Here is a 24,882-nt window from a genome sequence, read left to right as displayed (position 1 = left end):
GGAAACGGTGATTTCTGTCCATCGGACAGTGAAGGATGGAATCTGGAGGTGAGGGGCAGAGGCACGCCTGCACTTCAAGACTGCCCACCTAACCCACCAAAGGCTCAAGTTCGGTTTAACTGGCAATTCCACAAAGGGCTCTCTGCGCTTTTCGAGTAATCCAAATCACCTGTTCAAGGTCACGCCAAGAGTTACCGGCAGCAATCAGCAAGGTCGCGTAGAGCTGCGGAGTTCGCGGCCGGCCGGCTCTCGGCAACTCAGCGGGCCCACCTGGTGGCCCGCAATCTGCGCAATCCTGGGGAGAACGCGCCCTCTCGCGACGACTTCGAGCCGCAGCTGGGCCTGGCTCAAACGCCCCCCGCCCCGGGCGGAGGCTGGCGGCGGCGGGGCCCGGCACCGGAAGGAGGAGGTGCGCGCGCGTGGGGGCGGGGCGCACCTATATAGGCCCCCCACGGCGTCGAGGGCGGGCCTGGGCTAGAGCGGCTGAGCCGGCGGTGCGCCTGGTGCCGCAGACGCCGCCTGCGAGGACGGGGAGGGGAGAGGGAGGAGGCGGGAGGAGGAGACACGAGTGCGGGGTGGCGCCGGTCCACCTCCGCAGCTCTCCTGGCTCCCGCCGGCTTTCGAAGGCGGGCCCGGGCTGCGGCAGCGGCGGCGGCGGCGGCGGCAGCGGCCTCGGCGGCCTGCGGAGGTGAAGCCAGGCTGCGGCTGCCTGAGTCGGCGCGGTGGGGGCAAGTGGCCGGCCGGCGAGGGTGGGCCGGGTTGGGCGACCGCTGCCTGGAGTGCCGGACGGCTTCGGCATCCTTGGGGCGCGGCTCTGGAGGGCAGGTGGCCCGTGCGTCTTACCGCAGATCGGCCTCCTAGAGGCACCTGCAGAAGTGGCCCCGGCCCGCTGCTTCGGCGTCCGGACGACTGTGGGAGGGCGGGGGTCGCTGCCCTCAGGGGGCCGAGGCCCGCCTCGTAGAAGCGCCTCCGGTGCGGGCCTTGCGGGGGCCTGGGGCCTGTTTTGTCCTTGCTTTGGGGATGCTCTTCAAGGGGAGTGGGGAGAAGAGCGCCGATTCGCGGGGCTGAAGGGGGAGCGAGGGCCACGGTCGGGGCGGTGTAAGGCTCGCCAGGATGCGCCCTTAAACTGGTTGACTTGTGAGTGGTTATGGGTTAGTTTAAACAAAACTGAACATCAGCTCGAAGAGGTCGCAGCTTGAGAGTACCTCGCTCCAGTGTCCTGTAGTCCAGTGTCTAGCTTGCCTTGTAGGCCCCAGACCAATCAAAGGGAAGTTAGCATTCTTGTTCAAGAAGTTTCTCCGCACTTAGTGAAAGAGAACTCTGAAAGAATTGTCTGTGTTTGGGATTTTCTATTAAATGTGGTTGTTAGAGATTGGGGTTGGGGCTGGTGGTGAGAGATAATGTGAAGAGTTTCGAATGGCTGGCTGCCTTGTCTGGATGGGGAAGGCTTATTTTTTGCGTGTGTCATCACTTGACCATAGAAATTATTCAGAATGTGGGTCGCCCTCAGCTCTGAAGCCACGGTTTGATTAGCAGTTCTTCCTCCCTATTTGGGAAATTGAATTTCTGGAACCATCCCCCATGTTGTAGATTTTTGCCTACGCAAAGGCGCCAGCGCTTGGCACGAACTGCCTTCAAGGTAGTGAATTGAAAGTACAGTATTTAAAGCATTAAGTTTTGAGCTCACTTCTGTGGAAGAGAATTTTGGGGGGCGTGGGTCTAGGATTTTCAGGGAATTTAAAGCCTGTAGTCGTAATTTCGTTTTATTCCTAACTTTTTTCCCCCTTCCCTTCTTCAGCCTCATCTGTTTCAATGGTGCAACTCTCTTCATCTCCTTTTGGTTACCAGTCACCTTCAGGCCATTCAGAGGAGGGAAAGCAGAGGACGATGAAGTCAGCCAAGCCCCAAGTGAACCACAGTCAGCATGGGGAAAGCCAGCGGGCGCTGAGCCCCTTGCAGTCTGCCCTCAGCTCTGCTGCCTCTCCTTCCCAAGCATATGAGACATATATTGATAATGGACTCATATGCCTTAAACACAAAATCAGAAACATCGAGAAAAAGAAGGTAACTTTTTTCCCCACCCAGCCCTCTATATGCACCATGTTAAATTAGAGTTAAGGAACTTGCATTTTTACTTTCTATCAGGGCTCATAGGTATTCTTCCTAAAGATTTCTTTCCTGAAGATTTAAGTAACCTTGAGATTTAGCTGACTGAAAATGTACAAGTAGGCTAAATACTGACTGTATTAAACACTTTATATTTGATTTGCCAGAATAACTGAATAAAAATATTCTTCATAGTAAAATTATTGTGCATGCTACTGTTGAAATATTTGAAGAGGTAGCTACTTTAGGTCAGTTTGTTTCCTTGCATGTAGTGTTAATATTTCTTTTTGTAAATGAATAGTATTCTTTTTTTTTTTAGCTTGTTTTCCTTGTGACTTTCTGCAGCAGTTGATATTGCAGTATAACTGCTGCAGTCATTGGAAGCTTTTAACGATGGCAGAGCCAGAAGATGTTTTAGCACTGATTTTTGTGTTGCTAGGTGATTGTTTCAGATTGGTTGGTGAAAGCATTGTAGAGAGCCTTGTAAAGATACGCAGGTTGTAACCAGCCTGATGTGACAGTAAATGCTGATGTAAAGATCCAGATCATTCCTCATTTCCTGAGTCATGTAGCCTGTGAGATGGTACTGCACGTAGCTTTGTTGTGTCATGATTCTCTTTTGCTTGTGATAGTAGGTGAGTTACTATATAGACTGAGGAACTTTTGAATATTTCTATGCCAAGACCTAGTTAAATCTAGGAAAGTTGCTTTTGAAGGAGGAGAGTGAAGAGATTTTCAAGAGTTTGGTTGACCTTGTTCCTTTTCGTTCCCATTTCCCCATCCCCCCACCCCCACACACTCTAGGAAAGTAGTGAAGAAGGGCCAGTTACTGGTAGCTTCTCTGTAGCCTTAGTTCTCACCAGTTGTCTTTTGAATGCATGCAGTTGATCATGAGCGTGATAAGGTGAGTGTGCCTGGGTCAGCACAAATCCCCTGCCACTATGGGAAGTTAGAGTCAAAGCAGGATCTGTTCTAAGCGGGATCTTTTGATAGACTCATTAATGTCTTATCCCAGGTGGAGGAACTACATATATATGTGTAATATATATATAATTATACTCTTCAGCTGAACTAGAGTACCTCTTTAATTTTGAATACCAATCTGGTCAGTACTCATACATTTGTTTCAAGCTTCTGAGATAGTGTTTTAAAGCTATAAAGCCAACATAGAAGGTGCCTAAAATTGCTTTTAGAATACCATAAAGGGTCATGTCATTATTTGGGCAATAAATGCAAGTTATTCGTCATTTATTTCCTTAAATATCAGATTTTTTAAAATGAAAACTGGCTTCAAGTTGAGGCTACTATAATTCTAGAAAAAAAATATATTACATTTCTGTACTTCCATTAGGAAGTTTCATTGGACAAATGTTCACATAATTCAACAGGTAACCATTTAAGCAGGACTTCTCAGCCTCACAAACACTATTGCCATTTTGTGCTGGATAGTTCTTTGTTGTAGGGGGCTGTCCTTTGCACTGTAGGATGCACTGTACCTTTCTATAGTTGCCTGGCCTCTACCAGGCAAGATGCCAGTGGTACCCACTTCCTCCCTCCATCCCCTGAGTTGTGATAGCCAGGGATACCGCCAGACATTGTCATGTGTCCTTGGGGGACAAAATTGCCTCTGATTGAGCACCATTGGGTTGGGGCATATGATTTATTTGTTAAATCCCGATGTGTCGTGTAATCTAGTTACAGAGGCCATTAAGAGAAAAAGGATTTATTACCACTTAACTTTTGTAATTCCAGACTAGTGTTGATTATGTGTAATTTTTTTTTTTCCTGACTGGAATTCATCTACAATTGCCTCTTATCTTGTACTAAAATGTTATTCTTATAGATTGGTAGTTTACTGCAAGAACTTTGTTTTCATGAGAAACAGTCTGGTATTTAGTTTGTTTAAGAATTTTGTATCAGATTGTGGTAAATACAAGTTTCTCTTTTGTAGCTCAAACTGGAAGATTACAAAGATCGCCTGAAAAATGGAGAGCATCTTAATCCAGACCAGTTGGTAAGTGGTTTATGATCCTTTGACCAAACTTATTTTCTTAGTAAAACTCTAGATGAATTTGGGGGAGACCAAAGAGCAGGAGGAGAAAGGGATGACAAAGGATGATATGGTTGGATGGCATCACCCCGATTCAATGGACATGGGTTTGAGTGGACTCTGGGAGTTGGTGATGGACAGGGAGGCCTGGTGTGTTGCAGTTCATGGGGTTGCAAAGAGTCCGACACGACTGAGCAACTGAACTGAAAGATTTGATAGGCTAAAAGGGAAGAGTGAGAGTCGACTGGGTTTTTCCAAAGACTTTTATCTTCACCTATCAGGTCTTATATCTTTGACTTTACTTTTGCACTAGTAGATAGTATATGGATGGAGGTGTGTGTTGTCAACTAAGAGTGAAGATGTAGATAATCACAAAGAGTTAACATATGGATTTAATTAAACTTTCTCTAGAGTGGACTGAAGGAGAAGAGCAGGGAATCACCTAGCTTTCTACTGTTTACTCACATATTCTAAACCTGACATCTCTCTGCTCTAAAATGTAAAAGGGTAACTGCTACAGCTTCCCTTAGTTTTCTCTAGTTGCTTCTCCTTAATTGCTTTGTTGATATCGCTGTGCTTTTCTATTCTGTATTGCTGTGTTCCTTCTTAGGAGGCATGTTTATCTGATAGATATCGGGCCTTTAAATATTCACTGTTTATGACAGTTAAAAATACTCTTTACGTTGCCCATGGTATACCTAGTAATTGCAAGTTTTATCTAATGGGATGAAGAGAGTTTTTACAATATGGAAAATTTTAAAAATGCTTTATTGATGTTTACCTTTTTGATCTGATCACACTTCCTGGCTAAGACAGCACAAAATTAATCTAAAAGTTATTTGATCTAGCATGTGGATCTGTTGTCTTTTATGTTATTTAAAGTCTTTGGTTGTGAATCGCAGGTACTGGTATGCAAGGACTTTTTCCTTGCCATGTTGGCTTTTTGTCACTGACCTAGAATTTTTGTGATGTAGTGAATTACTGTTTTGCTGAGACACAGATTTGAATTGTCGAGTTCTGAGAATGATGTGCTCAGATGTCTGGTGAAAGGACTTAGCTGGACATTCAGCGTTTCAACACAGTTTTGTTTTTAAGTAGTCATTGTGTGTTCACTAACTTTTAAAGTGACGAAACCTCTATCTAAACACCCTTGGAGAATGTGTTCTGTTACATGTTTTTGTCTTTGGGGAAACATAGGGGATGGGAATGGGGAGGCTGATGATTCTCATGGTAGCTCTCTAAGAAATATTGAGGAGCTCCAGCCAGGTAAACTTTAATCTCACTAGTCTGAGATACACAAGCTGGTATATGTTGCTTCTATAGTATTAACTTTGATTGCTTGAGTGATACCTGACAAACTCCAAATTTATATTTTCAATAGAACAGTTCTCTGAACTCTAGATTCCTATGTCCAGTTGCCTTTTACTTTATTTTGCTCCACAAAACCTGTTCTCCTTTTACCTTCACTCTATCAGTTAACAGCCTGATTTACTAGAAGGATGGTATTACTCAAAACCTTGGAGAATTTCTCATTTTTCTCCTCGCACCTTGTATCTAGCCCATCAGCAAGTGTGTGGTCAATTCCTCCTTCAAAATAAATTCAGAAACAGACCATTTCTCATAAATTCTGCCTCTGCCTTCCTGTTCCATACCACATCACCTTTCATCGGCATTACTGTAACAGTTTCCTTACCAGTTTTTCTGTTTGTGCTCTCCCTCCAAGTCTTCTTAACATAGGAGCCTCAGTGCATGTGTGCCTGTGTGTTCACTCAGTCACGTCTGACTCTTTGTGACCCCATGGTTGCTAGCCAGCCAGGCTCCTCTGTCCCTGCGGTTCTCCAGGCAAAAATACTGGAGCAGGTTGCCATTTCCTTCTCCAGGGGATCTTCCTGACCCAGGGATCGAACCCATATCTCCTGCATTGGCAGGCAGGTTTTTTACCACTGAGCCACCTGGGAAACCCCAGTAGCCTCTGTAGTTCTGTTAAAAAATGAGTCAGATGTCGGTCCTCTGCTCAGAAGTACCCCCCTGTTGGTTCCCACCATGGTGCAGAATGTCCTGTGATGTACAGTAAAGTGTTAGTCGCTCGTTCGTGTCCGACTCTGTGAGACCGCATGGACTGTAGCCCGCCAGGCTCCTCTGTCCATGGGATTCTCCAGGCAAGAATACTGGAGTGGGTAGCCATTCTCTTCTCTAGGGGATCTTCCCAACCCAGGAATTGAACCCGGGTCTCCTGTATTGCAGGCGGATTCTTTACCATCTGAGCCACCAGTGAACCCCAGAATGGCCTGTAAGGCCCTACAGACAAGTTATGCTCCCCACTTCCTTTTACATTTTTATTGCATTTCCTACACTTCTCTCTTGCTGGCTTCATCCCAGCAGCACAGGCCTTCTTCTGGCCCTCGCATATCGCAGCCGCACTGCTACTGCAGGGTTTTGCTGTGCTTGTCTCACTGCCTGGGGTGCTTTTCCCCCAGATGTCTAGATGGCTCCATTCCCAACCTCCTTCAGCTTTTCCTTTGAAGGTCATCTCAGTAAGGCCTGTCCTGACAACACTGCTTTGCTTCTTCCCTTTCTTTAATTTTCTTAATAAAAGTGCTTCTCTGGCAAACTAAAGTTTTATCTCTTCTTCCCTTGCAGTGTCTAAGTTCTGTTAGAGTAGTGATTTTGTCTGCTTAATGCTGTTTTCCTAGTACTAGAATGGTTTATTGCATATGGTAGGTATTTAAATACTACGTATAGATTTACTAAATATAAAATGATTGAATATTAGGTTTTTAGATGTGATTAAGTATATAGTTAGCGGTACTTTTGAGAAATATCATCTTGTACAAGGAATATATACTTCAGACATAAATTTAGAAAATGCAGATAAGTCAGAAGAAAAAAAATCTATAATCTGAGCCCTCAGATACCTCTTGTCAGTAGTAAAGTACTTAATTAAAAAGCCCTTAAGTTTAGTTTTTTAAAATTGGAAGTAATTCACATAGTTTAGAAATTAGGAAATGTTAAAAAAGATGTTTTTTCTTTTACCCTGTCCTTCCTCTGTTTGATACTCACCTTGTAAAATAATGATTCTGATAAATTGCTTTGTATCTGTCCAAAGTTTCTTTAAGCCTATATACAGCTTAGCTTAATATAGGTACTTTCGGGGTCTTTTTTTTTTTTTGGGCAGTTTTAGATTCACAGTAAATTTGAGCAGAAAGTGGAGAGAGTTCCCTGACCCCACACATGCACAGCCTTTTCCACTATCAGCGTTCCTTACCAGAGTGGTCCATTTGTTACAACTGAACCTACCTTGACACAGCATCATCACTCAAAGTCCACAGCTTACATTAGGGTTCACTCCTTGTTATTGTACATTCTGTGGGTTTTGACAAATATAAAATGGCATGTATACTGTCATGGTAACATGCAGAATAGTTTCACTGCCTTAAAAATCCTCTGTGCTCTACCTATTCATCCTTTTTTTTTTTTTTTTTTTTAATATGGTGTCTGTGTTTCCACAATACTTTTAAATCATTTAAAAGTATTCATTTAACTTGCACATTTCTGTGATGTAGGTCCTATTGTCTTTATAAGTGCTTGAAAACTGAGATGAGAACAGTTAATGGGAAAATTGCTGGTAAATGAAAAGGTGGAGAAATGGGGGAAATGGAAGTTTAGTGTTACAAAAAATGAGTTGTTTGTAGAGCAGGAGGGTGCCTCTGTGTTGAAATGTTCTGAGAAGTTAACCAAAATGAGAGCTATACAAGATCCACAGGTTTAAAAGATGGAACTGACATCACTGACATTCAGTTCAGTTCAGTTGCTCAGTCGTGTCCGACTGTTTGCGACCCCATGAACCACAGCATGCCAGGCCTCCCTGTCCATCACCAACTCACGGAGTCCACCCAAACCCATGTCCATTGAGTCAGTGATGCCATCCAGCCATCTCATCCTCTGTTGTTCCTTTCTTCTCCTGCCCTCAATATTTCCTGGCATCAGGCCAGGACAGTTCTGATGGAATGGTGGAAACAATCCAGGTTTATAAGGGCTGAAGAGAAAATGGAGATTGTGTAGACATTTTGAAATTTGTTTGTGACTTGAAGGAAGTGGTTGTCAGAAAGGCACTTTTTATTTTTCTTGTTTAGGTTGGGGTAGACTTGAACCTAAGTGCTGGTTTCAGCATCAACAGAGAGGGAGAGCCTTAAGACGTTAAAGAGAGAATCATAGAGTAAGGTCTCCTGTGAATGCAGAATTGAATAGGATCCAGGGCACAGGTGGAAGGATATCTCCTTTGCTGTATAAAAAAGGAGAGAAAGAAAGGGTGGATCCACATCTAATGATGGGAAGTTGAGTTAATATTATTTGGGAGCAGATATGAAGGGGTATTGGAGAAGGAAATGGCAGCCCACTCCAGTGTTCTTGCCTGGAAAATTGCCTGGTGGCAGGCTATTGTCCACAGGATCACGAAGAGTTGGACATGACTGAGTGCACACACACACGCACACACACAAAGGGGTATTCCTTTCTAGTTTCACGTCCCTTTGAGGACCGTTTACTATGGTTATGTTACCTGTGCGTTCTTGGTTCTAATATTTGAACTGCCTGTTTTATTAAGAAATATGTAGTCCATACAAAATATTGCATGTAAGTTATAGCGCCTAATAAGGCAAGTGTCAGAACCCACTACTCAGCTCAAATAGTATATTAGGAACACTATCGAAGCACCTTCCCTGAACTCCTTCCTGTAACCTGACCTTGAACTTCCCCCGTTCATTCCCTTCCTTATGTTTGAAGAGAACTTACTGTCCTTAAATCTGTTAGGGTTACTTTTTTTTGAAACTTACAATAAATGTTATGCTGTATATTCTGCAACTTATCTTTTTTCATTCATTACATTTAAGATTTTTAGTTTGAGGCAAATAGTTATATTTCATTTGCTTTTCTCTACTGGATAGTAGTCTATAAAAGATGGATGTTTGAGTTGTTTGCTCTTATTTTTTGGTATCTACTTTGATTGGTCTTACACGTATTAGTAAGATACAGGTGTAAGATTTCTTCAGGGTGTATACTTATCATTGGGCTGTAGAGTATACCCATAGTTAACTCCACAGTAAAAATGCCAAATTAGTTTCCTAAATTATTATACCAATTTATGTTAAAACTATGTTATGTTATAGTACACAGGAATTCTGTTGCTCTATACCTTTACAAAGACTTAATAGTATCAGATTATTTTAAAGACAGCTTTCTTGAGGTGTCATAAATATAACATTAACTCCTTGTAACTGCACAATTTAATAATTTATAGTAAATTTGTAGAGTTATGCAACTATTACAACAATTGAGTTTTATTTACTTTAAAAAATATTTATTATGTTGGCTCCACTGAGTTTTAGTTGCTACTTGTGGGAACTTTGTTGCAGCAAGTGGGTTTCTTAGTTGTGGCATGCATGAGGGATCTAGTTATTCAACCAGGGTTCAAACCTGGCCCCGGCATTGGGAGCATGGGGTTTTAACTACTCAACAGCCAGGGAAGTCCTAGCAGTGAGTGTTGTAGAACATTTCCATAACCCTTTCAAGTTCTCTTTTGTGCTGTTATTTGCTTTCTGTCTCTATAAATTTGTCTGGATATTGCACAGAAAGTAAAGTCTTGTTTCTGTCGTCCTTGACTTACCATTATGTTTTTGAGGTTCATGCATGTTATAGCATGTATCAGTAATTCATTTCTTTTTGTTGCTAGCCAGAATTCCTTTGTATGGTTATAACACATTTTGCTTATCCATTTACCAGTTGCTGGATATTTGGATTGTTTTTATTTGGGGCTGTAATAAATAATGTGCTGTATAAATTTGCCTACAAGTCTTTAGGTGGGTATATGCTTTCATTTCTTTTGGGTAGATATTCAGAAGTGGAATATTACACTATTTTAACTTTAGAGGCTTTGTAATATGTCTGTATCTGATTAGATGAGTTCCTCATCTTGTTCTGTTTCATATTGGCCCTTTGTTCTTCCATGTAGATTTGAAGTAAAGTTAATATAAACCTGCCCTTTCTCTAATTATTTACTTTCTTCATCTGTGAAATTGCAAAGAAAAATTTGCTTCTTTAAATTTACAGGAATTCCTTAGTGGTTCAGCGTTTGTGACTGCTTTCACTGCCAAAGGCCTAGGTTCAGTCCCTGGTCAGGGAACTGAGATCTGGCAAGCCACATGGCATGCCCTCCAAATTTGCAATATTTCTGTTATAATACTTAATTTGTTGTTATAGGTAATTATTTACAAGTTTTTCCTACCATAGTGTAAATTTCTTGAGGTTGCTTTGTCTGTGATTCTCAATGTGCTACTTGTGTAATATATTTGTGTAGTGAATGAATATTGACAGAGGAATCCTATTGGTTCAGTGCTCTTGAAACCCTCAGGCCTCTCTGACCTTAGACTTTTATGGATAGTCAACTTCATTATTATTATTATGGTTCAGATTTCTAGCATAAAAATTGAATTTTTGAATTTAACTTTATGTAGCTTATACTAAATACTTTCTCCTTACTTTTTTGGGTATGTATAGTAAATGTGTGCTTAGTCGTGTCTGACTCTTTGCAACCTCATGGGCTGAAGCCTGCCTGGCTCCTCTGTCCATGGAACTTTCTAGGCAAGAATACTGGAGTGGGTTGCCATTTCCTTCTCCAGGGACTCTTCCTGACCTAGGGATTAAACCTGTATCTCTTGTGTCTCCTGCATTGGCCGGTGGATTCTTTACTGTGTACCACCTGGAAAGCCCATGTATAGTAAATGGCTAGTTCCTAATGTGTTACATTTCTTCTACTGTTATCAAGGAACACTTATTTTGACATATTTGTACTTGGAAATTCACAGAATTGATGTTTTCTTATCTGGTTTGGTAGGAAGCAGTTGAGAAATATGAAGAAGTGCTACATAACTTAGAATTTGCCAAGGAGCTTCAGAAAACCTTTTCTGGACTGAGCCAAGATGTAAGTATATACTTTTTTTGCTTTTCTTAAAACCAGCTTAACTACTGATCTTGAAGAAAATGTTAGTGTCTGATAATGGTGCTTCGTTAATTGTTCATCTAATTCCTGCTGATTTTTAATTCTGGGAGGTGGAGTGGAGGATAGCTACTGAAGAACTGAATACAAATGTTATCTGAATATGAAACATTGTGAATAAAGTATTCATTATCGAATGTATACTATTTCACTATGGAATTATAGAAATCACTGAGAAATGGAATGAAACTTTTTGACAGATTCATTTATAAAGCATTTTACAATGTGGGCTTGAAAATTTATATAATATTGGCTTGTGTGTTTAGCATTATTTGACATATTATGAAATGTAGAATTGGTAGATCCTTCTTGAGAGCATGACAGTTATTACTAGGCAAATTTATGGTTCATAATTTAAATAAAATTAAGTGTGGTCTCACTGATATAGTTTGAATTATTCTATATTGGAAATTCAAGTTTTTTCTCCTATAAATTTAACCAGTAATTAATATGAAGTCTTAACTTTTCATTAATGAGGTATGCTTCACTGCTTTAGAGTCTTAGTTTTAGAAAGATGGACCTTTAGAGAGCCTGTTCTAACAACTGAGGAAATATTTTGGTAAATTCATTTTGGGGTAGGGAGAATGTCTCATAGACTTTTCTACTTTTTGGATCTTGTACAGTGAATTAAAATTCTCTTCTCCATTCCCCTGGGATCAAAAACAAACAAAAAAACACAAAATATCATTCTGAAGTTGAAGACATCTACCATCTTAATCCTTGTATTATATAATTCTGAGTTGCTCTCTTCTGGATGTCTGACTTTTAAAAGGTAGTGTGAAATCTAAAATAGCCTAGTATAGAGATACTTCCTTCTGTTTTCTGAATACTTCTGTTAATGCAAGTGTAGGATAATATTAGACTTCATGGCATCCGATATGATATTAGATATTCAAGGCATCCAGTCCCATCACTTCATGGCAAATAGATGGGGAAATAATGGAAACAGAGACTTTATTTTTGGGGGCTCCAAAATCACTGCAGATGGTGACTGTAGCCATAAAATTAAAAGATGTTTGCTCCTTGGAAGAAATGCTATGACCAATCTAGACAGCATATTAAAAAGTAGAGACATTACTTTGCCAACATAGGTCTGTCTAGTCAAAGCTATGGTTTTTCCAGTAGTCATGTGTGGATGTAAGACTTGGACCATAAAGGTGAGCGCTGAAGAATTGATGCTTTTAGGCTGTGGTGTTGGAGAAGATTCTTGAGAGCCCCTTGGACTGCAAGGATATCAAACCAATCAATCCTAAAGCAAATCAGTCCTAACTGTTCATTGGAAGGACTGATGCTAAAGCTGAAACTCCAATAGTTTGGCCACCTGATGTGAAGAACTGACTCATTGGAAAAGACCTTGATGCTGGGAAAGATTGAAGGCAGGAGGAGAAGGGGACTACAGAGGATGGATTGGTTGGATGGCATCACTGACTCGATGGACATGAGTTTGAGTAAGCTACAGGAGTTGATGAAGGACAGGGAAGCCTGAAGCGTGCTGCAGTCCATGGGGTCACAAAGAGTCAGACACAGCTGAGTGACTGAATTGAAGATGATATTAGCTTTGTTATCCATAGGGCACTTTAAACTCATGTTCACTTTTTCATTGCTTAATTTTAATACTTTCTGTTGGTTCCGTATCTCTTAAGTATTTCTAAGCTATTTTATTATATTTATTTTTTTGGCTATACCATGTGGCATGTGGGATCTTAGTTCCCCAATCAGGGATGAAACCTGTGCACCCTGCATTGGAAGAGTGGAGTCTTAACCACTTGGCTGCCAGGGAAGTTCCTCTAGACTATTTTATTATTTTAAAAACTTTTTATTCCTCTAGGCTATTTTCAATACAGTGTTTTTAAGTTGGCTTTTTTTTTTCTCCTGATACATGGGATTGTTTTATCCCTCTCCCAACTTGTTGAGTTTATTTAGTTTTGGTTCATTGTGCTAAAAGAAAGATCTTTATGTTTACCTTCTGTTTGGAGGTTTGAAGTATTCAGTTTAGTTCAGTTTAGTCGCTCAGTCGTGTCCGACTCTTTGCGACCCCATCAATCGCAGCACGCCAGGCCTCCCTGTCCATCACAAACTCCCGGAGTTTACTCAAACTCATGTCCGTCGAGTTGATGATGCCATCCAGCCATCTCATCCTCTGTCATCCCCTTCTCCTCCCGCCCCCCAATCCCTCTCAGCATCAGAGTATTTTCCAATGAGTCAACTCTTCGCATGAGGTGGCCAAAGTTTGGAGTTTCAGCTTCAGCATCAGTACTTCCAGTGAACACCCAGGATTGATCTCCTTTAGGATGGACTAGTTGGATCTCCTTGCAGTCCAAGGGACTCTCAAGAGTCTTCTCCAACACCACAGTTCAAAAGCATCAATTCTTTGGCACTCAGCTTTCTTCACAGTCCAACTCTCACATCCATACATGACCAATGGAAAAACCATAGCCTTGACTAGATGGACCTTTGTTGGCAAAGTTATGTCTCTGCTTTTTAATGTGCTCTCTAGGTTGGTCATAACTTACCTTCCAAGGAGTAAGTGTCTTTTAATTTCATGGCTGCAATCACCATCTGCAGTGATTTTGGAGCCCAAAAAATAAAGTCTGACACTGTTTCCAGTTTCCTCATCTATTTCCCATGAAGTGAATTATATATGTTGAAGTATATTTCTGTAATACTTAATAATTTCTGTTAACTCTTTTCTCAGAGTTAACCCTATCAAATTTTAATTTTCTACCCAGATGTTTTTTTCATTTTATGATGTTCTTTTTAGATTTAAATCTTGTTTTAAATATCATCCACGTGCCAGGCACTATGGAGTTTGACTATTTTTATAATGAAGTATCTTTCAGCCTATTGGGGGATTTTTTTTTTTTTTAAAGAAGTCTTTCTGATAAAGAACATTACAGCATACTAACACATATATATGGAATTTAGAAAGACGGTAATGATAACCCTATATGCAAAACAGAAAAAGAGACACAGATGTACAGAACAGACTTTTGGACTCTGTGGGAGAAGGCGAGGGTGGGATGTTTCGAGAGAACAGCATCGAAACATGTATATTATCTAGGGTGAAACAGTTCCCCAGCCCAGGTTGGGTGCATGAGACAAGTGCTCGGGCCTGGTGCACTGGGAAGACTGAGAGGGATTGGGTAGAGAGGGAGGTGGGAGAGGGGATCGGGATGGGGAATACATGTAAATCCATGGCTGATTCATGTCAATCTATGACAAAACCCACTACAATATTGTAAAGTAATTAGCCTCCAACTAATAAAAATAAATGAAAAAAAAAAAATCTTAAAAAAAAAAAAAGAAGTCTTTCTTTTGTTGGGGCTTCCCTGGTGGTTCAGTGGGTAAAGCGTCTACCTGCAATGCAGGAGACTTGGGTTTGATCCCTGGGTCAGGAAGATCACCTGGAGAAGGAAATGGCAACCCACTCCAGTACTCTTGCCTGGAAAATCCCATGGACTGAGAAGCCTGGTAGACTACAGTCCATGGGATTGCAAAGAGTTGACACGACTGAGCAACTTCACTTTCTTTCTTTTGTTAGACCTCTTCTGTGAGATACCCTGTTTGCAGTTTGTGTAACGCTTTCTTCTTTCGCTTCAAATTAGGGTTGGGAGCCTTCCTATTCAGTTCACATCTCTTTGTTTTTTTTTGATATGAGCTTTGTCTTTTGATGGGAATTTATCATTCAGAATCATGTTTCAGAAAATAAATTTTATGGTTTGGTACTATTGTTTGATAATAATTTACTTCATTTCTTTTTAACCGGTCCTCAACTGAAAGAAGATAAGTAACCTGACATACTAGTTTTCACATAAATAAGGAGAAATAGGCTGCTTTCAGTGGTTTGCATGATATTTGATTATGACCTGGTTGTCGTTCAGCTACTAAGTCATTCTGACTCTTTGTGACCCTATGGACTACAGCATGCCAGGCTCCCCTGTCCTTCACCATCTCCCAGAGTTTGTTCAAACTCATGTCCTTTGAGTCGATGCCATCCAACCATCTCATTCTCTGTCATCCCTTTCTTTTGTCCTGTCTTTCCCAGCACCAGGGTCTTTTCCAGTGAGTCAGCTCTTCATATCAGATGGCCAAAGTGTTGGAACTTCAGCTTCATCATCAGTCCTTCCAAGGAGTATTCAGGGTTTATTTTCTTTAGGATTGACTGGTTTGATCTTGCTTTCCAAGGGAATCTCAAGAGTCTTCTCCAGCACCACAGTTCGAAAGCATTAATTCTTTGGTGCTCAGCCTTCTTTATGGTCCAACTCTCACATCTGTACATGGTGGTAGTTTACTTGCTAAGTTGTATCTGACTCTTGTGACCTCATGGACTGTAGCTTCCCAGGCTCCTCTATCCATGGGGATTTTCCAGGCAAGAGTACTGAAGTGGGTTGCCATTTCCTTCTCCCACAACTGTACATGACTACTGGAAAAACCATTCCTTTGACTCCATGGACCTTTGTCGGCAAAGTTCTGTCTCTGCTTTTTAATACGCTGTCTAGATTTGTCATAGCTTTTCTTCCTAGGAGATCTGGAAGACAACATATTCCTTACTTGATTAAATCGATAAATATTTGAGGTCCTGTCACATGTCAGGGTCTATGTTGGGTCCTAGTGATATACTGGTGAACAACAGAGATAGAGTCCCTGTCATCATGGAGCTGAAGCCTAAGGGGGATGCAGTTCTAGAGAAAGATAAACATTTAATGCAACAGATACTTTGATAGGGAAGGTTCAGTGTGACCTGAGCGTTAAGAACACCTAACCCAACCCTGGGAGGTGGCTAAAGAGAGATCTGAGGTAATCATGTGATATAGTCCTGAAGTGTCCTCAGCACCTTTATGTTTTCTTATACCACCATGAGTTTGTGTCCAAGGGAATCCCACTGTCTTGGAGAGCTAGAATTACCACCTCTTTTGTTTTTCCCCCTCTCAAGCAGAAACTGAGTTTGATAAGTGCTGTTGAGGTCCATATTGAGGTCTTGGAAAAAGCTTTGCTGAGCGTTTGCCCTCCTGGAGAAAATTTCCTTGTTCACATAACCCCCAACCAGTCTATTTCTCATTCTCAACATTTTATCTTCACCCATTGTCTCTTATCCCTGGCCGTAGTGCAAGTCATAGTTGGCATTCATACCCTGTAGAAAGGAATTAATAATGCCATAATGAATCTTTTTCCTGAGTTTCTTTTTTTACCACCATCTTAGTTGATTAGGATTTATAAACATCTTTTTTGTAGAGTTTTGAATATTGATGCTGAATCAAAGTACTTTAATTCATTTATAGGAAAAATCAAAAAGATTTTTTTTTCCTGTTCTCTTAGTTTTCATACCTTGGAGAATATCCAGTATGATGGAAGCATTACAGACAGAAAAACAGTTATGGGGAGAAAAGACCGTTTAGGTTTCTCAGAGGAAATAGATGGTACTTTTTATTATTGATATTTCATAAATGAGCAGTCACTTTTGGGACCCACATATTATGTCAGATTTTAAAGTATTATAGTTGTGAGCTTTTGAGTAGACTCTAAGCTACTCAGTCTGTACATACACATATATTCATTTGAGGGAAGACTTACATTCTGCTAATTTTCCATATGTATTTTGTCAACTAAATATTGGAAGATACAACTCTATCCAGACTGACAACATTTGAAAATATCTCTCAGTTTTGCTTAAAAAATCCCTATGTGCTGTGGCTGTTTTTCTGGCATTTGTAAGACATTTTATTTCTGTTTGGTTTTCAAGTCTTCATGTTTTAACCAGTCATTTTTGGTTGGTTGAAAATTAGCCACTTTAGTTTAAATATACTTCCCCTGGAAAATGAGATTAAAAAAACAACCTCAAAATTAAACTGAAGCATTTTCTTAAAATACTTAGCCTAAAACGGCTTGGTATACATGATATGGAAAAGTAAAACCTTGGAATTATATGGACATTAATGGTAGATATTTTGCTTCTCATGATGATGATAATAGAGGTGCTGGATTCAGCCTGGAGTTGGTTGTCACATATTTGGACTTCCTTGGCTCTATTGCACTGAGACAAACCAGCTTAGTACCTAGTGATTTTGTCAGTTTCACAGTCAGTGTTATATATTAGAGATTTTTCATCCAATCTCAACTCTTTGGGATTAGATTTTTGTAGACTAATGGAGGGCTTTCTAGGTAGCACAGTGGTAAAGAATCCACCTGCCAATGCAGGAGACGCAAGAGATACAGGCTCAATCCCTGGGTCAGGAAGATTCGCTGGAATTGGAAATGGCAACCCATTCTAGTCTTCTTCCTGGGAAAAGCCCATGGACTGAGGAGCCTGGTGGGCTACAGTCCGTGGGTTGCAAAGGGCTGGACATGACTGAAGTGGCTGAGCAGTGCACAGCACAGAGTATAGGCTGCTAATATGGATTGTGGAGAGTTGCTCGCTTTAACTAACATTTGTTTTAACAGCTACTTAAAGCGCAGAAGAAAGCCCAGAGAAGGGAGCACATGCTAAAACTTGAGGCTGAGAAGAAAAAGCTTCGCACTATACTTCAAGTTCAGTATGTATTACAGAACTTGATGCAGGAACATGTACAGAAAGACTTCAAAGGGGGCTTGAATGGTGCAGTGTATTTGCCTTTAAAAGAACTTGACTACCTCATTAAATTTTCAAAACTGACCTGTCCTGAAAGAAATGAAAGTCTGAGGTAAGTTAATAAAAGTGTTTTCCTAAAACAAGACACATGACACTTTAGCTTTTCAGTGTATATATTCAGCGTTGGAAACATTGGCTGTCCAGGCTCTCACAAGGTTGATAGCCTCTCTAGTAGGAAAGTGAATTTGAATGGTATCATTAACCTGCTTCTTTATTGTAACACTGATCTTTAAAATGTCTTATAGTTTAGCCTTATACTGGTATTAACCATAATATTAATTATGTATACTCGTAAACTTTTTTTTGTAATTGTGTCAGACTGTTGTATGACCTGAGAGTCTTTGTCTCCTTACTGCTGTACCTAAGTGGAGGTAAATGAAATTTAACTTGATCAGTATCACTCAGCTGTCAAAGTTAGAATTATTTAGTGTTCTTTTGCTGTGAATAAATACTGAGGAATAAATTTGATAATTTAAAATAAAAAAACGGCAAATTGAGGCATCTCAATTTTTTTCTTCTACAGCTATCTATTTGCTGTTTTTGCTTAAATGGAATATGGAGTAAATCAGCTAATGAGCCGAGCTCTGTGCTTTTGATTTATTAGATTCAGATCGTTTCCATGTTGTGTTTGTTAGCCATGCAAAAACAGAGTTAGTTTCAACTGTTATTAGAAATTACCCTATCAGTTCAGAAAGAAACCTTATAAAACTCTTTAATTACCTATGTATAGCCATGTATTTATTTATTTACTCATTCCTACCTGATGCTCTACTCCACAATCATCATCTGTTTGATTGCTTCCTTCTCATGCTTCACTTTGGTAGATCCAGGGAATAAAGCTTACCTTAATATTTCAAATGTAAGTGAAACCTAATTTGAAAAATGAGCTGCTCTCTTTAAAGTCTGATGTAGCTCTTAATATTTCCATTTCACTGTTCTTTTATCTAGGATGTATACTTGGTAATGAATGATACCATACTGATTGCTTTAAACTCTTTTTGAGTCTATTCCTTAATAGCCGTATTTGTTAAAATCTTTATTTTAGTTGTTTTAGGGAAAAATGCTTATAGAGGAAGTCTGTAAATGGGCATTTAGTCATCTTTTATAAAATTTCAATTTTTTATTTCCAGAGAGTAAAAAAAACACAAAATGAACACTGAATGTCTTAATTGTTGATGGGTTATATTGTATAAATTGTTCTGTTCCATGTGCCTCTAAAACCACTTTTCCTGCTGCTGCTTTTCCTTTCAGTGTTGAAGACCAGATGGAGCAGTCATCCTTGTACTTTTGGGACCTTTTGGAAGGTAGTGAGAAAGCAGTGGTAGGAACGACATGTGAGTTTTCTCTACTCTGGACTTATGCAGTAAATACTAAATTTTATGTTTAGGAGTTTAGTATGATATCAAGGGCCAGAACTGTGTCAGTCCATCAGAACTTACATGTCTGACAATACTGGATTCATTGACAGAATGATAGCTTTGTTTTGTTCTGTTAGAAGCAGCTCTTGTTTAATTGTACTCACTAAAATGGAACCTATGGTGAGTTTTGAGGTGGCAATTCACTATAATTTGGGAACAGAGCTATAGACTAGTGCTTGACCATCTTGGGGTTCAGTTCTCTGTTCTGCGTGGTAGTACCCATTCTGTTTAGGAAACTTAAATCCACGCATTGTTAATATCAAAGCTTGTTTACCAGACCTGGTTAAGAAAATACGAATGGTTTGGCTCCATAGTCTATTGAAACATTGTTGTCTACTGATCTGGAAATGATCTGGAGAGAAAGAGTCCTTTCGGCTTTGTAAGTAGGCTTTGACCAGATGACCAAGTACAGATGTCTGGACATGAAGTACATAATTTTGTGTACTAGTTTAGGATAATGAAAACTCAGTGGAAGCTGGTAAACATTTTTATTACTTCCTTTAGAAAAATATTTGAGTATGGATAACTATCTCAATTTCTTAAGTCCTTTCAAATTTAAATCACAGATATTTATTGCTCGGTTAGAATTCAAAGTGATACAAATACTTTGGAAACTAGTTTGTCAGTTTTTTAATAAAATTGTGTACACTTGCTATATCACCAAGTAGTTATACTTCTAGTACCCAAGAGAATTGAAAACATACATTCACTTAAGTACTTGTGCACGAATGTTCATACCAGCTTATTCCGAAGAGTCCCTAATTGAACCCAGTCTGGATGTACATCATCTGATAGTTAATAAACAAAATGTGATATATCCATACAGTGAAATCATTTCAGCAGTAGCAAAGGAATGAATTATTGATACTGTAGCAGCATGTGTGAATCTCAAAATAAATTATACTGAATGAAAGAAGCCAGACAAAAAATGAGTGCATAATGTATGATTCCATTTATATGAAATTCTAGAAAAGTCATTACGTGAATGATAGCGGGTCAGTGGCTCCTAGGGAGAAGGGGGAAGAGATTGTTTACAGACGGGGAGTAAGGGAACTTTTTGAGTTGATTAAAATAGTCTATTGTGGTTATGGTGGAAGTAACATGACTATTACACACCTGCTAAAACTGTACACTTAAAATGAGAATTTTGTTTCTTGTAAATTTTACCTCAAAGTTGATTTTAAAAGGAAGGTAATCTGTGTCATAGTATTTCTCTGAAAGGAATAGTAGACCCAAATCAAGTTTGAGAACTCTGCTTTATTTGGGAATTATGTTTTTAGTGGCTATCAAAAGTGAAATAGACTTTAGATCTGTTTATGATTTTTAACGTCATTTTAAGGTTTTTCTTGATTATCAAAGGGTGATGTGATAGGAGTGAAATACAGCATAATTCAAGAGTAAAATCTTAATCATGGAATTTTGTGCTTTGAACATTGTTTAGAGATTGTCCAAGATAGGTTTTTCTAAAGATTATGTTTGAGGAACTCTGTTGTTTTACTTCTCCAAAGCCGTAGTTACTTGGAGAAGGTAGAGTAATTGCTTATTGTGATGTCTTGGGGGTGGATGGGAAAATTCTGTTTTTCTCCCAGCTCAGGGAATACATATGTGTTTTTTATGACATACTAGAGTCTTCAATTGGAATCTCTGATTTTTAGTCATTTTCCAAATGGTGGAAATGGAGGTCCAGAGAAACTTAAGTGACTTGTTAAAACTTTGGGATTCTGACTTTTAAAATTTATATTCATTCAGTATGAGGTAATGATGGACTGTGTATTTCCTTTTTATAGTATGACCAGTTCTTTAAGTATCCCCAATGTAGAATGTTATAATGACATATATCTAGGATAAAATTACACTAAGATTTCTATTTCAAATAATCTTCCATGAACTATTCAGCTTTGTGATAACTAACTCTTAATCACTTTTTGTTAGACAAACACATGAAAGATCTACTCTCTAAATTGCTGAACTCAGGCTATTTTGAAAGTATCCCAGTTCCAAAAAATGCTAAGGAAAAAGAGATATCATTGGAGGAAGAAATGCTAATAAAATCGGAGAAGAAAAAACAATTATTGAAGACTGAATCTGTTAAAGAGTCAGGTTTGTTCTGATCTCTGAGATTCTTTATAGTGGTTGCATTTTTAACACTTAACCAAATGAGTCAAATCATTGTAAAATGAGTGCTTTGTTTTATTTTCTACATGCATAGAAATCTTTACTAATCCCAGGATAAGCCTAGGTTTAGGAAACATCTCTAGGCTTTACTACCATGATTGGCAGAGTGAATCTCAATAGAAACTTTAGGTTATACTTTGTTACAAGAGAGTATACTGTTAAAATGAGGCATTTATGGAATTTGAATGAACCTTTTCATTAAACTATTAGGATCATTCCATTTAAAGCTGTTTAAATGTAAGTTATAGTAGAGTTCAATACTTTACTGTAGGCCAAGAATATAAATAATCTAAGGTTAACATACTGATCAAAGGAAAAAAATGCCAAAATCAGTTAAAGAAGTACGTTTTTCAAAATTCTACTTTTCTTGGAGAAGAGATACTTTAAGTAAGTAACACATTTACTAATGATTGTTGAGGCTGGAAAGAAATATTACTTCTAAGAAGGTAGTCCAAGCAGCTTTCTGGTAGCCACTAGCAAGATTCAAGTGTTTCTCATTTATACCCCATGATACCAGAGCTATAACTCTATCTTGAAGGAAGCTGGTGTTTGTGGGTAAGGGGAGATAGTCCTATTTTCAGTCAGAAATCAGTTTGTAACTGCAGCTTGAATTCAGAAAACTGTCTTGCATAAGGAGAGCGACAAGCTCCAACTAGCTTCAGCCCACGTGCTTTTGACCAACACCCAATAGTGAGAATTACTTCTTCCATAAATATACTTAATTGTACCGTTCTTTTTCTATTAACCCTTCTGAAATTTGTTTCTTAAATGAGTTATAGTGTAATCAGTCTGAAAGCTTACAGTTTACCTGGTATTTATTAAGTATTTCTTTTATTTTCTCAGAGTCCCTTATGGAACTGGCACAACCAGAGATACAACCACAAGAGGTAAGGTACTAAAAGGCAATTTTCAGTCAACTTTGGGTTTTGAGACTTGCGGGTAGTGTTGTGGTTAGAAACTGAGGCTCTGGATCTAGACTGTATAAGCTTGAATCCTGGCCTTGCAGCTTATTAGCTTAGTGACTTTGGGCGAGATACCTAGCTCAGCTGTGTCTGTATTCTCCTGCATAAAATGGGGATAATGATAATGCCTACCATATATAGTTATTGTGGGGTTTGAAGGATTTCACTTAAATTCTAAGTTACTTACACTCTGGCCTGGCATACAAGTTACAAGTGTTAGCTGTTGCTGTTTTTGGCTCCTGTACTGGAATTTAAAGATGAGTAGGATTTTGCTCTTGCCAGAATTTACTCATATTGGTAACAGAAGAGGATATTTGTTCTCTTTCTGAAGTGACATTTTAATTCATGGAGGCTGAAAATAATGGAAGAAGCAGAATCACAATATGATTGATACATAATGGGAATAAAGAAAAGGCTGGTAGTTCAGGGAACATAAGGCTTCAGTATAAAGAGAATAACTTTGTATAGTTGAACTATCCTCTGCCTTAACATTTGAGGGAGTCAGGTGGTGCAAAGGTGGCAGAGGCAGAATAACCTCGGTAACAGAGCCTGAGTCAAGCGAACGTGGCACCATGATGTGCTCTGCTTGCCAGTCTTAGGTGAGTCAAATGTCGGTCACTACTTTTGAAGTTTGTCTTTCTGTTAATTGAGGGGAAAGGAATGGATCAAAAAGGAGGAGACTCTCTTCAAGTAGGTTAAGGACAGAAATTTCCTGTTAGCACAGTGGTTCAGACCAGTGGACATCGGAGTTTAGTACTGCCCCCAAGTTCTACAGACTGACTTGAGCACGTTTTCCCTCTGCTTTAGTTTCTTAACAGACGCTACATGACAGAAGTAGATTATTCAAGTAAACAAGATGAAGAGCAATCTTGGGAAGCAGATTATGCTAGAAAACCAAATCTCCCCAAATGTTGGGATATGCTTACTGAACCAGATGGGCAGGAGAAGAAACAGGAAACCTTCAAGTCCTGGGAGCCTTCTGTGAAGCACCAGGAGGTATCAAAGCCTGCGGTTTCCTTAGAACAGAGGAAACAAGAGATTCCAAAACTCAGGTCCACTCTGCAGGAAGAGCAGAAGAAGCAGGACGTCTCCAAAACCAAACCAGCTCCTGGCCAGTGGAAGCAGGAAGCTTCCAAATCCAAAGCAGGATACATTCAAGAGGAACAGAAGAAGCAGGAAACACTGAAGCCTTGGCCAGTTCAGCCACAGAAAGAACAGGAGCCAAAGAAGCAAACACCAAAGTCTTGGACACCATCTGTACAGAGTGACCAGGACATCACCAAATCATGGACCTCTCCCACGTGTGAAGAACAGGATTCAAGACATCCAGAGACTCCAAAATCCTGGGAAAACAATGTTGAGAGTCAGAAACACCCTTTAACACCACAATCACAGATTTCTCCAAAGTCCTGGGGAGTAGCTGCAGCAAGCCTCATACCAAATGACCAGCTCCTTCCCAGGAAGTTTAATACAGAACCCAAAGATGTGAGTTGATTTGTTTCAGTCTGTTCCTGTCATTGTAGGCATAAATAGAGATTTGTGATAATGATAATTTAAATTTCTCTTTAGAAAAAAATCAGTAAAACCCATGTTAATATATAAAGTATTTCACTAAACCCTTTAATGCATAGTGTGTTTTTCCTAGAAAATTGGAAGCAGACTTAGTCTGTCTTTTGTGCCTAACCTGAAGTGAAATTTCTATAATTAGAAAATATTGGTTTAATGCTCAAGATTTAATGACATGATGTGACATCAAAATAATGATAGTTCAGAGAAGACTATAATGTGAAGTGAGATATGTAAATGCATATCAAAAGGTGGGAGACCTTTTTCTGATGTAAGTTACATTTTTCTGTATTCTCTTCCTTCTCCTTCACTGACTTAGAGTCATTCAATTAGCCTGTCCTCTTTGAATAAGGAACAAATGGACAGGAGAAGAAACAGGAATCTTTGATGTCCTGTTTCTGAAGAAGTAGTGGTTGGGGAGGGAGCTGGATTAGTTGTCTGTTTCTGTTTCAAAATAAGAATTTTCTGCAGATGAAAAGTATAGGTGTTTACCATTCTATAATTAGGTTTTGGAGTATGAGGTTTGGTTCAAATATGAGGCCTCATTCTGTTAATAATAAATAACCCATGCTAGTAATATAAGGCTTATAATGAATAATCCTTAGATAAAGTGCTAGTTAGTCTTGTCTTTTATTAAAAGTTATTTACCACTATTTCAATGCAAACTTGTTGAAGACTTGTTATCACCTTGTTTGCTAAGAAGTGTGAACTCACCATTGTTCTCCCTGTCCATCTCGTAGTGTTCCTGAACTTCCATTCCATTTTAGCCAGAAGTGAAAGTGTTAGTTGCTCAGTCGTGTCCAACTCTTTGTGACCCCATGGACTAGTCCACTAGGCTCCTCTGTCCATGAAGTTTCCCAAGGCAAGAATGCTGGAGTGGATTGCAATTTCCTTCTCCAGGGGATCTTCCTAACCCGGGGATTGAACCC

General features: G+C 39.6%; 1 protein-coding gene across 21 annotated transcripts in view; it reads left to right on the top strand.

Moving 5' to 3' along the window:
- The first annotated feature begins 388 nt into the window (after positions 1-388).
- CAPRIN2 (caprin family member 2) overlaps positions 389-24,882 on the top strand; it is a 44,076-nt gene continuing 19,582 nt past the window's right edge. For 14 of the 21 annotated variants that reach the window (XM_070453877.1, XM_070453880.1, XM_070453878.1 and 11 more), the window contains exons 1-9: positions 607-688; positions 1,799-2,064; positions 4,058-4,120; positions 11,046-11,132; positions 17,646-17,884; positions 19,084-19,166; positions 21,183-21,350; positions 22,269-22,312; positions 23,195-23,872. In XM_070453877.1, coding sequence (XP_070309978.1) covers positions 1,813-2,064; positions 4,058-4,120; positions 11,046-11,132; positions 17,646-17,884; positions 19,084-19,166; positions 21,183-21,350; positions 22,269-22,312; positions 23,195-23,872 — 1,614 coding nt within the window. In that variant the 5' untranslated portion in view covers positions 607-688; positions 1,799-1,812. Of the gene's footprint in view, positions 410-496; positions 689-953; positions 973-1,798; positions 2,065-4,057; positions 4,121-11,045; positions 11,133-17,645; positions 17,885-19,083; positions 19,167-21,182; positions 21,351-22,268; positions 22,313-23,194; positions 23,873-24,882 lie in introns of those variants that run through there. The other 7 variants (XM_070453883.1, XM_070453882.1, XM_070453872.1 and 4 more) reach the window with 4 other exon arrangements.

The sequence above is a fragment of the Odocoileus virginianus genome, chromosome 23 (assembly GCF_023699985.2).
Source record: "Odocoileus virginianus isolate 20LAN1187 ecotype Illinois chromosome 23, Ovbor_1.2, whole genome shotgun sequence".
NCBI lineage: Eukaryota > Metazoa > Chordata > Mammalia > Artiodactyla > Cervidae > Odocoileus > Odocoileus virginianus.
This window is presented reverse-complemented; position numbering and strand designations above follow the sequence as displayed.